Source organism: Haemorhous mexicanus, chromosome 5 (genome assembly GCF_027477595.1).
Source record: "Haemorhous mexicanus isolate bHaeMex1 chromosome 5, bHaeMex1.pri, whole genome shotgun sequence".
Lineage (NCBI taxonomy): Eukaryota > Metazoa > Chordata > Aves > Passeriformes > Fringillidae > Haemorhous > Haemorhous mexicanus.
Genome location: NC_082345.1, coordinates 17,416,671 through 17,428,937, shown reverse-complemented (window position 1 = coordinate 17,428,937; position 12,267 = coordinate 17,416,671). Strand labels below are relative to the sequence as shown.

Sequence of the window (12,267 nt, the reverse complement as noted above, 5' to 3'; positions counted from 1 at the left end):
CGCCATCTAAGAGTCACAGGCTGGTGTTGTTGGCCTTCCCCCTGATTCCTAGCTACAAATGCTCAACCCCATCAGCACCAGCATTAAGCTCTAGACAGGGGGAACGGCGCCTTTATACATAGAGGGTGGGTGACCCCAGCGCCACTCCTTCCCTTCCTGTGCCTTCTGCGGGGTTATAAAGATATAAAACAGAGGGAGCAGCTGGCCTGAAGGCCTCAGGGTTTTATTTCATCCTCGTTTTATAACGGAAACAGAGGTAATCCTGTAAGTACTTTAATTATAAAACGGAACCAGTGTGGACCACTGGGGAGCAGGCCCGGACCGTTGGGGGACGCCAGCAGCTATTGGCTGTTTGACCGGGTGGCAACTGGTTCAACCAATACGGATGGATTGAGCAGGCAGACATTCAGATCTACAAAGGAAGAGAGCACTCAATGCAAGCTGGTTGCTGTGCATGAACCTTGGTGTGTGTGTATGGTCCCATTCCGGCCTCCGCAATCAAAGGGACAGAGGGGTTCCGTACAGTAGGCAATTCGGCAAGTCTTGTACCTTCCGAGTACCTCAGGCAGTGGGAGAAGAAAGAGGGCGATGGACCTGGGAATTAGGATACAAAAAGGAGGCTGCGCCCTTGTCCTGGGTCTCAACAAATCCAGACACCCCACGGCAAATGTCCCTTGGCCTCTCCCTTTATTCCAATAACATTACAGGACTCCTCTGTGTCTTTCCTGCACGTAACCCCTGGCGTCGTGAAGTTTTTTTCCACACAGGGAGACGCCCTGCTCCTTCAGTGCCCACTCTCCAGCTCTCCTCTGCTTTCTAGCACATCTAGAAGCCCGTGTCCTTGCCGCTGCACGGATCCCCCACGGCTCTCTGCCAGCCGCACTCCAGAGCTCCCAGCTCCAGCTGGCAGGGCCTCAGCGCCCGCCCTGTGGCCTCCCGTCCCGACGGCCACACCAGGCCCTGCTTGCTGCCCTCATGGCGGCACTCCTGGCCCCAAGTGCTCTCCAAGGCCTTCTCCGGGGGCACCTTCCTGCGGCCTTTCAGTCCCTGCACCAGGCCCAGCAGGGACCTGGGAGGGGCTGTGGTGTGGACAAGGGCCTGCAGGGACAGCACCAGGCCCAGTGGCTTCCCACCGACAGCGGGCAGGCTTGGGCTGGAGATGCGCAAGACATTCTTGCCTCTCAGGCTGCTGAGGCCCTGGCCCACGCTGCTGCCCACAGCAGCTGAGGCTGCCCCATCCCGGGCAGTGTTGCAGGCCAGGCTGGGCGGGGCTTGGAGCAACCGGGCCTAGTGGAAGGTCTCCCTGCCCTTGGCAGCAAGGTTGCAGCCAGACCATTTTTAAGGACCCTTCCAAGGCAGTCTCTTCTGGCAGCCTGTGATCACAGGGGCCGAGGGCAGCTGGACCTAATTTCTGATTAGAACCAATTCAGCACTGCAAGTTTGGCTAATTTCAAGGAGATTCTTCACAAGCCCAGATTCGCAACTTGTGACTTTAACCTCTACTATAGGCCTGGCTGAGATTACAATAAAGTCTTGCACAATCTAGCTTCTGGAATACTGTAGTTTATTGAATCAAGAGCCACGAACTTTCTAGGTTGCTACTCCTAAAAGCACTAACTACAGAGCACAATGCTTTGTCCCCAGCAGACAGAGACACGATCTATGGCCTTACTTCTACATTACAAACAATTCCTACGTGCGATATGTAACGGTATAATAGTTATGTATGTTATAAAGGTATCAATTTTATGAAAATCTTTTCCAGATATAAATGCCCTAAGAGCGTTAGTATGTATTGCAACTTAGAGTGACACTAAATACTGGCTATGTGCTATTCTAAAACCAAAATTACATATTTGACTCTACAGAATCATTTCTTACCATGATATCATAGTTACATCATTCGTACCCTTGATACTATTTATATTATTCTATTGGCTTTTAGTAGATTTTACTATTATATACGATAATTGATAACCTTTCTAGCATATCTTATGTATACATAGATAGATACATAGATAGACAGACAGATAGACAGATAGATAGATAGACAGATAGTTACATAGATACATAGATACATAGATAGATGGATCCACATTAACAGTCTAGATCTTTACGTATACAAAATATCAGGTCAGCTCCAACACAGTTGCTACAATGCTGACCTGAAGGATTCCCATGCGGGAACAAGGAGAAACACCGTCCACTGACGGATCCCAAACATTGCCCGGGAGTCTCTCTCCCCAGACAGAGTCAAGAAGCTCGACCCGAAGGCAATCCTTTGTGGTGCACGGCGCGAAGACCTGCCTGGAGCACCCCTGAAGCAAATGATGCCACCAGTGGTCCTTTCAAACATTCCCTCGTCAGGCCTTCTGAGATCGGCTTCTTTGCACAAGGTGAAGCTCTCGGGGGGAAAAGGGACTCAAAGAGAGAGGTGGGCGAGTAAGAGCGTCTCCTCTTGTGTGATCCTTGATCTTTGTAGCCAATCAGGTGATCGCCGGAGGCAGTGCCGGGGAGGCTGTTGAGACGACACTGCTGCTGCTGCTGATGGCACAGTGCTGCCACGCAGCGTTTTCCCTTCCCTCTCCGGAGCCCACGTTCTCCCCTCTTTTCCCACCTGCTGAGAGCTGGTCCTCTGCCGCCAGGCGCGAGGCTCACAAGCACAGCTCTGTGCAGGAGAACCTCTTTCACTGCTCATTTTTAAGGATTCGTTTGAGCCAGTGGTGCAGATCCACGTACTGGCTCACTGCCTGGGAGTGGGCAACCGGATCCATCTCCAGGTCGTGGAAGAGATTGCGTGACCGGGCCATTAGGACCTCTGGGGGCAAGCTGATCCCCTGAGGAAGCCTCTGGTTGCCCACAATGAAGTGATTGAGGTGTCTCATTTCCACACATGTGCGCAGGCTCTCGCTGATATCCATCAGCCGCCTCACAAAATGCCTCCTGCGCCACTGTGACGCGGGTAAGACGCTCAGCATGTGCATGACAATGGTCTTGATGGTATAGGTGGAGAAGCCCAAGCCCAGCTGAAGACGAGTGAAGAACTGCAGGCATTTCAGGTGCAAGCTGTCAGGGGGGGCCCGCCTGGCGATGTACCTGAAGAACTTCATCTCGGCCACGGCGTAGCTCTCCGGCCAGATTGTGCTTGAGGTGTGGGCTTGCCTCGGCTGACTGCTGACAAAGACGTCTGAGTTGCCTTGCCGCACCCCAAACAGCAGCTCGATCCGGTAGCTTTCTCTGCCGTTGGTCACCTTCAACTGGCAAGAGCGTCTGGAGGGCAGCAGCACTAAATGCCAACGGTGTGACTCAAGCAAAGCCGGCCAGATTGCTCTCACCAGTTGGTAGAACCAGCGGGCAGTTTTCTCTACGTCCAGGTAGGAGCCCGTGCACAGGGTATGAAGGAGGCTGGGATCCTGACACCTCCTGAGCTCCTCCTCAGGGTGGTGCAGGAAGCACAGCATGTTCTTATCCTGCTGCTCCCTGGTGCAGGTGCACTCCTGCTGCACGCGGACGTGGAAGTTCCTCAGGCGCCTCTGCCCTGCAGTGCCCAGCTCTAGGTGGAAGCTGTGCCCTCGAGGAGGTGTCATGGGTATGAGCACCTGGTACACAACATCCTGCTCACGGGGACTCCAACCTTCGAAGGCACTGCCCACCCCGATAGCTCCTTGCAGCACCGGATAGAAACTGTTGGACAAGACCCGTCGAAAGTAAATTGCAAAATGCTCCATCAGGGTTCTTGTCCACGTGCATCCTTCCTGCAGGTCCTGCACAGGCCACTGTATGCGCTCCATCACGATCCTTCCAAAGTTATCGGCACGATGGCGGTATTGTTCCACTTCATTTCCAGCATCATTGGCGTTTGCTGCATTTGCAGCCTCATGGCCAACTTCATTCGCAGCACCATCACGTTCTTCATTCGCAGCAGCATTGTCGACCTCCTGGGCCCGGCCGTCATCACTGTCGCTTTCCTCCCCATCCAGGTCACTGTCTCCTTCCTCTTCATTTCCGACATCTTCTTCATTTGCATCCGCAATTTCGACTCCCTCTTCATTCCCACCACCATGTCCTTCTTCACGCTCCTCTCTCCTCAGGCTCCTTTTCCTCCCCCAATACCACAGTGCCAGGAGAAGGAGCAGGAGCCCAGCAAGAGCCCAGACCTGCCAGTGCTGCCAGGCAGAGCAGAGCAGGTCTCCCCAGGCCCAGGCACCCTGCTTCAGGACCAGCTGCTCCACCTCCCGCTCCAGACCAATCGTCTCCTCTTCCCGGAGCTTGGCACGCACCTCCGTTCGCAGACGTGTCACCTCGTCCAAGCCATCACCCACGGGCTGTGGGTACGGGACAGCAATTTGCAAGAGCAAGAGCCACAACACCCAGGTATCCATGGTCTGCAGGAGGGTGGAGAGAAGGCCTTGAGAGGGGCTGTGAGGGAGGCAGCTGGCACCGGGGGCAGCAGCGACGGGAATCCCAGGGATCTGGGAGCAGGAAGGACAGGACCCCAGAGAGCTGGCAAGCAGCCAGGCCCGTTCCGCTGCCCCAGCAGCAGCAGCGGCAGCAGCGGCAGGGTGCCCTGCCCAAGGCTGTGCCATGAGGGGCTGCTCCTGGATGCAGGAGGAAAAGCCAGCCCCGGGTGCAGCGTTTCTGCCCCGGCCCTTGTCCCCAGCCCGGCCTCCCCGCCACGTGTGCACTCACCGCTTGCCCAAGCAATACGGGGCCAGCGTCACCTGCTGGGGCCTTGCATAGCTGCCCCCAATTGTGACATGGCCCCATGATGTCATGGATGTCACAGTACACCGCAGCCAGCCCAGCCCCGCCCTTTGTCCCCACCCCAGCTCGGACTGTCGGAGGGGCCCTGGGGTGCTGGTTAAGGCAGCCTTTGAGCGAATCTTCTTCAAAGAACCTCTCTTGGTCCTTCTCTTGTCCTTCTTATCAGCTGCCCTCCACTGGCAATCTCATAGATATCAACGTTGGGAGGCAGCCTTGAGCATCACGGAGTCTAAGCCTTGACTCCACGCTGAGCTTCAGCTAAATCTCCGAGTCTCTAAAAGGTGCCCTTTGGTTTCAGGCTCGCTGCTTTTCTGAAGGATGAGCATGACAGCATCCTCTTGCTGCCCCACAAGCACCTGTGGGAGAGCGCTCATTTTTTCTGCTGCAGAAAGTGTTTCCCAGCACAATTACCAGATGCTCTGCATTCCAAAGACGTATTTTGGGCGACCGGTTCCGGATAGATTGGTCTGTCCTTCTGTGCATAAACTGGCACAGCTACACGGACTGCAGTGACGAACCGCCATCTAAGAGTCACAGGCTGGTGTTGTTGGCCTTCCCCCTGATTCCTAGCTACAAATGCTCAACCCCATCAGCACCAGCATTAAGCTCTAGACAGGGGGAACGGCGCCTTTATACATAGAGGGTGGGTGACCCCAGCGCCACTCCTTCCCTTCCTGTGCCTTCTGCGGGGTTATAAAGATATAAAACAGAGGGAGCAGCTGGCCTGAAGGCCTCAGGGTTTTATTTCATCCTCGTTTTATAACGGAAACAGAGGTAATCCTGTAAGTACTTTAATTATAAAACGGAACCAGTGTGGACCACTGGGGAGCAGGCCCGGACCGTTGGGGGACGCCAGCAGCTATTGGCTGTTTGACCGGGTGGCAACTGGTTCAACCAATACGGATGGATTGAGCAGGCAGACATTCAGATCTACAAAGGAAGAGAGCACTCAATGCAAGCTGGTTGCTGTGCATGAACCTTGGTGTGTGTGTATGGTCCCATTCCGGCCTCCGCAATCAAAGGGACAGAGGGGTTCCGTACAGTAGGCAATTCGGCAAGTCTTGTACCTTCCGAGTACCTCAGGCAGTGGGAGAAGAAAGAGGGCGATGGACCTGGGAATTAGGATACAAAAAGGAGGCTGCGCCCTTGTCCTGGGTCTCAACAAATCGAGACACCCCACGGCAAATGTCCCTTGGCCTCTCCCTTTATTCCAATAACATTACAGGACTCCTCTGTGTCTTTCCTGCACGTAACCCCTGGCGTCGTGAAGTTTTTTTCCACACAGGGAGACGCCCTGCTCCTTCAGTGCCTACTCTCCAGCTCTCCTCTGCTTTCTAGCACATCTAGAAGCCCGTGTCCTTGCCGCTGCACGGATCCCCCACGGCTCTCTGCCAGCCGCACTCCAGAGCTCCCAGCTCCAGCTGGCAGGGCCTCAGCGCCCGCCCTGTGGCCTCCCGTCCCGACGGCCACACCAGGCCCTGCTTGCTGCCCTCATGGCGGCACTCCTGGCCCCAAGTGCTCTCCAAGGCCTTCTCCGGGGGCACCTTCCTGCGGCCTTTCAGTCCCTGCACCAGGCCCAGCAGGGACCTGGGAGGGGCTGTGGTGTGGACAAGGGCCTGCAGGGACAGCACCAGGCCCAGTGGCTTCCCACCGACAGCGGGCAGGCTTGGGCTGGAGATGCGCAAGACATTCTTGCCTCTCAGGCTGCTGAGGCCCTGGCCCACGCTGCTGCCCACAGCAGCTGAGGCTGCCCCATCCCGGGCAGTGTTGCAGGCCAGGCTGGGCGGGGCTTGGAGCAACCGGGCCTAGCGGAAGGTCTCCCTGCCCTTGGCAGCAAGGTTGCAGCCAGACCATTTTTAAGGACCCTTCCAAGGCAGGCTCTTCTGGCAGCCTGTGATCACAGGGGCCGAGGGCAGCTGGACCTAATTTCTGATTAGAACCAATTCAGCACTGCAAGTTTGGCTAATTTCAAGGAGATTCTTCACAAGCCCAGATTCGCAACTTGTGACTTTAACCTCTACTATAGGCCTGGCTGAGATTACAATAAAGTCTTGCACAATCTAGCTTCTGGAATACTGTAGTTTATTGAATCAAGAGCCACGAACTTTCTAGGTTGCTACTCCTAAAAGCACTAACTACAGAGCACAATGCTTTGTCCCCAGCAGACAGAGACACGATCTATGGCCTTACTTCTACATTACAAACAATTCCTACGTGCGATATGTAACGGTATAATAGTTATGTATGTTATAAAGGTATCAATTTTATGAAAATCTTTTCCAGATATAAATGCCCTAAGAGCGTTAGTATGTATTGCAACTTAGAGTGACACTAAATACTGGCTATGTGCTATTCTAAAACCAAAATTACATATTTGACTCTACAGAATCATTTCTTACCATGATATCATAGTTACATCATTCGTACCCTTGATACTATTTATATTATTCTATTGGCTTTTAGTAGATTTTACTATTATATACGATAATTGATAACCTTTCTAGCATATCTTATGTATACATAGATAGATACATAGATAGACAGACAGATAGACAGATAGATAGATAGACAGATAGTTACATAGATACATAGATACATAGATAGATGGATCCACATTAACAGTCTAGATCTTTACGTATACAAAATATCAGGTCAGCTCCAACACAGTTGCTACAATGCTGACCTGAAGGATTCCCATGCGGGAACAAGGAGAAACACCGTCCACTGACGGATCCCAAACATTGCCCGGGAGTCTCTCTCCCCAGACAGAGTCAAGAAGCTCGACCCGAACGCAATCCTTTGTGGTGCACGGCGCGAAGACCTGCCTGGAGCACCCCTGAAGCAAATGATGCCACCAGTGGTCCTTTCAAACATTCCCTCGTCAGGCCTTCTGAGATCGGCTTCTTTGCACAAGGTGAAGCTCTCGGGGGGAAAAGGGACTCAAAGAGAGAGGTGGGCGAGTAAGAGCGTCTCCTCTTGTGTGATCCTTGATCTTTGTAGCCAATCAGGTGATCGCCGGAGGCAGTGCCGGGGAGGCTGTTGAGACGACACTGCTGCTGCTGCTGATGGCACAGTGCTGCCACGCAGCGTTTTCCCTTCCCTCTCCAGAGCCCACGTTCTCCCCTCTTTTCCCACCTGCTGAGAGCTGGTCCTCTGCCGCCAGGCGCGAGGCTCACAAGCACAGCTCTGTGCAGGAGAACCTCTTTCACTGCTCATTTTTAAGGATTCGTTTGAGCCAGTGGTGCAGATCCACGTACTGGCTCACTGCCTGGGAGTGGGCAACCGGATCCATCTCCAGGTCGTGGAAGAGATTGCGTGACCGGGCCATTAGGACCTCTGGGGGCAAGCTGATCCCCTGAGGAAGCCTCTGGTTGCCCACAATGAAGTGATTGAGGTGTCTCATTTCCACACATGTGCGCAGGCTCTCGCTGATATCCATCAGCCGCCTCACAAAATGCCTCCTGCGCCACTGTGACGCGGGTAAGACGCTCAGCATGTGCATGACAATGGTCTTGATGGTATAGGTGGAGAAGCCCAAGCCCAGCTGAAGACGAGTGAAGAACTGCAGACATTTCAGGTGCAAGCTGTCAGGGGGGGCCCGCCTGGCGATGTACCTGAAGAACTTCATCTCGGCCACGGCGTAGCTCTCCGGCCAGATTGTGCTTGAGGTGTGGGCTTGCCTCGGCTGACTGCTGACAAAGACGTCTGAGTTGCCTTGCCGCACCCCAAACAGCAGCTCGATCCGGTAGCTTTCTCTGCCGTTGGTCACCTTCAACTGGCAAGAGCGTCTGGAGGGCAGCAGCACTAAATGCCAACGGTGTGACTCAAGCAAAGCCGGCCAGATTGCTCTCACCAGTTGGTAGAACCAGCGGGCAGTTTTCTCCACGTCCAGGTAGGAGCCCGTGCACAGGGTATGAAGGAGGCTGGGATCCTGACACCTCCTGAGCTCCTCCTCAGGGTGGTGCAGGAAGCACAGCATGTTCTTATCCTGCTGCTCCCTGGTGCAGGTGCACTCCTGCTGCACGCGGACGTGGAAGTTCCTCAGGCGCCTCTGCCCTGCAGTGCCCAGCTCTAGGTGGAAGCTGTGCCCTCGAGGAGGTGTCATGGGTATGAGCACCTGGTACACAACATCCTGCTCACGGGGACTCCAACCTTCGAAGGCACTGCCCACCCCGATAGCTCCTTGCAGCACCGGATAGAAACTGTTGGACAAGACCCGTCGAAAGTAAATTGCAAAATGCTCCATCAGGTTTCTTGTCCACGTGCATCCTTCCTGCAGGTCCTGCACAGGCCACTGTATGCGCTCCATCACGATCCTTCCAAAGTTATCGGCACGATGGCGGTATTGTTCCACTTCATTTCCAACATCATTGGCGATTGCTGCATTTGCAGCCTCATGGCCAACTTCATTCGCAGCACCATCACGTTCTTCATTCGCAGCAGCATTGTCGACCTCCTGGGCCTGGCCGTCATCACTGTCGCTTTCCTCCCCATCCAGGTCACTGTCTCCTTCCTCTTCATTTCCAACATCTTCTTCATTTGCATCCGCAATTTCGACTCCCTCTTCATTCCCACCACCATGTCCTTCTTCACGCTCCTCTCTCCTCAGGCTCCTTTTCCTCCCCCAATACCACAGTGCCAGGAGAAGGAGCAGGAGCCCAGCAAGAGCCCAGACCTGCCAGTGCTGCCAGGCAGAGCAGAGCAGGTCTCCCCAGGCCCAGGCACCCTGCTTCAGGACCAGCTGCTCCACCTCCCGCTCCAGACCAATCGTCTCCTCTTCCCGGAGCTTGGCACGCACCTCCGTTCGCAGACGTGTCACCTCGTCCAAGCCATCACCCACGGGCTGTGGGTACGGGACAGCAATTTGCAAGAGCAAGAGCCACAACACCCAGGTATCCATGGTCTGCAGGAGGGTGGAGAGAAGGCCTTGAGAGGGGCTGTGAGGGAGGCAGCTGGCACCGGGGGCAGCAGCGACGGGAATCCCAGGGATCTGGGAGCAGGAAGGACAGGACCCCAGAGAGCTGGCAAGCAGCCAGGCCCGTTCCGCTGCCCCAGCAGCAGCAGCGGCAGCAGCGGCAGGGTGCCCTGCCCAAGGCTGTGCCATGAGGGGCTGCTCCTGGATGCAGGAGGAAAAGCCAGCCCCGGGTGCAGCGTTTCTGCCCCGGCCCTTGTCCCCAGCCCGGCCTCCCCGCCACGTGTGCACTCACCGCTTGCCCAAGCAATACGGGGCCAGCGTCACCTGCTGGGGCCTTGCATAGCTGCCCCCAATTGTGACATGGCCCCATGATGTCATGGATGTCACAGTACACCGCAGCCAGCCCAGCCCCGCCCTTTGTCCCCACCCCAGCTCGGACTGTCGGAGGGGCCCTGGGGTGCTGGTTAAGGCAGCCTTTGAGCGAATCTTCTTCAAAGAACCTCTCTTGGTCCTTCTCTTGTCCTTCTTATCAGCTGCCCTCCACTGGCAATCTCATAGATATCAACGTTGGGAGGCAGCCTTGAGCATCACGGAGTCTAAGCCTTGACTCCACGCTGAGCTTCAGCTAAATCTCCGAGTCTCTAAAAGGTGCCCTTTGGTTTCAGGCTCGCTGCTTTTCTGAAGGATGAGCATGACAGCATCCTCTTGCTGCCCCACAAGCACCTGTGGGAGAGCGCTCATTTTTTCTGCTGCAGAAAGTGTTTCCCAGCACAATTACCAGATGCTCTGCATTCCAAAGACGTATTTTGGGCGACCGGTTCCGGATAGATTGGTCTGTCCTTCTGTGCATAAACTGGCACAGCTACACGGACTGCAGTGACGAACCGCCATCTAAGAGTCACAGGCTGGTGTTGTTGGCCTTCCCCCTGATTCCTAGCTACAAATGCTCAACCCCATCAGCACCAGCATTAAGCTCTAGACAGGGGGAACGGCGCCTTTATACATAGAGGGTGGGTGACCCCAGCGCCACTCCTTCCCTTCCTGTGCCTTCTGCGGGGTTATAAAGATATAAAACAGAGGGAGCAGCTGGCCTGAAGGCCTCAGGGTTTTATTTCATCCTCGTTTTATAATGGAAACAGAGGTAATCCTGTAAGTACTTTAATTATAAAACGGAACCAGTGTGGACCACTGGGGAGCAGGCCCGGACCGTTGGGGGACGCCAGCAGCTATTGGCTGTTTGACCGGGTGGCAACTGGTTCAACCAATACGGATGGATTGAGCAGGCAGACATTCAGATCTACAAAGGAAGAGAGCACTCAATGCAAGCTGGTTGCTGTGCATGAACCTTGGTGTGTGTGTATGGTCCCATTCCGGCCTCCGCAATCAAAGGGACAGAGGGGTTCCGTACAGTAGGCAATTCGGCAAGTCTTGTACCTTCCGAGTACCTCAGGCAGTGGGAGAAGAAAGAGGGCGATGGACCTGGGAATTAGGATACAAAAAGGAGGCTGCGCCCTTGTCCTGGGTCTCAACAAATCCAGACACCCCACGGCAAATGTCCCTTGGCCTCTCCCTTTATTCCAATAACATTACAGGACTCCTCTGTGTCTTTCCTGCACGTAACCCCTGGCGTCGTGAAGTTTTTTTCCACACAGGGAGACGCCCTGCTCCTTCAGTGCCCACTCTCCAGCTCTCCTCTGCTTTCTAGCACATCTAGAAGCCCGTGTCCTTGCCGCTGCACGGATCCCCCACGGCTCTCTGCCAGCCGCACTCCAGAGCTCCCAGCTCCAGCTGGCAGGGCCTCAGCGCCCGCCCTGTGGCCTCCCGTCCCGACGGCCACACCAGGCCCTGCTTGCTGCCCTCATGGCGGCACTCCTGGCCCCAAGTGCTCTCCAAGGCCTTCTCCGGGGGCACCTTCCTGCGGCCTTTCAGTCCCTGCACCAGGCCCAGCAGGGACCTGGGAGGGGCTGTGGTGTGGACAAGGGCCTGCAGGGACAGCACCAGGCCCAGTGGCTTCCCACCGACAGCGGGCAGGCTTGGGCTGGAGATGCGCAAGACATTCTTGCCTCTCAGGCTGCTGAGGCCCTGGCCCACGCTGCTGCCCACAGCAGCTGAGGCTGCCCCATCCCGGGCAGTGTTGCAGGCCAGGCTGGGCGGGGCTTGGAGCAACCGGGCCTAGCGGAAGGTCTCCCTGCCCTTGGCAGCAAGGTTGCAGCCAGACCATTTTTAAGGACCCTTCCAAGGCAGGCTCTTCTGGCAGCCTGTGATCACAGGGGCCGAGGGCAGCTGGACCTAATTTCTGATTAGAACCAATTCAGCACTGCAAGTTTGGCTAATTTCAAGGAGATTCTTCACAAGCCCAGATTCGCAACTTGTGACTTTAACCTCTACTATAGGCCTGGCTGAGATTACAATAAAGTCTTGCACAATCTAGCTTCTGGAATACTGTAGTTTATTGAATCAAGAGCCACGAACTTTCTAGGTTGCTACTCCTAAAAGCACTAACTACAGAGCACAATGCTTTGTCCCCAGCAGACAGAGACACGATCTATGGCCTTACTTCTACATTACAAACAATTCCTACGTGCGAT

At 54.9% G+C, this 12,267-nt stretch overlaps 2 protein-coding genes across 2 annotated transcripts; both read right to left on the bottom strand.

The window, feature by feature from the left end:
• Positions 1-2,687: 2,687 nt before the first annotated feature.
• LOC132328033 (inositol 1,4,5-trisphosphate receptor-interacting protein-like 1) lies at positions 2,688-4,382 on the bottom strand. Its single transcript, XM_059847821.1, has one exon. The coding sequence runs from the start codon at positions 4,380-4,382 to the stop codon at positions 2,688-2,690; it is 1,695 nt and encodes a 564-aa protein (XP_059703804.1).
• Positions 4,383-7,969: 3,587 nt separating this feature from the next.
• Positions 7,970-9,664, bottom strand: LOC132328032 (inositol 1,4,5-trisphosphate receptor-interacting protein-like 1). The gene has a single exon (XM_059847820.1). It carries the CDS (start codon positions 9,662-9,664, stop codon positions 7,970-7,972), a length of 1,695 nt encoding a protein of 564 aa, XP_059703803.1.
• Between the last annotated feature and the right edge of the window lie 2,603 nt (positions 9,665-12,267).

Excerpts from the sequence above, each read along its gene's own strand:
- LOC132328033 (XM_059847821.1), bottom strand. The coding sequence starts at position 4,382 with ATGGATACCTGGGTGTTGTGGCTCTTGCTCTTGCAAATTGCTGTCCCG.
- LOC132328032 (XM_059847820.1), bottom strand. The coding sequence starts at position 9,664 with ATGGATACCTGGGTGTTGTGGCTCTTGCTCTTGCAAATTGCTGTCCCG.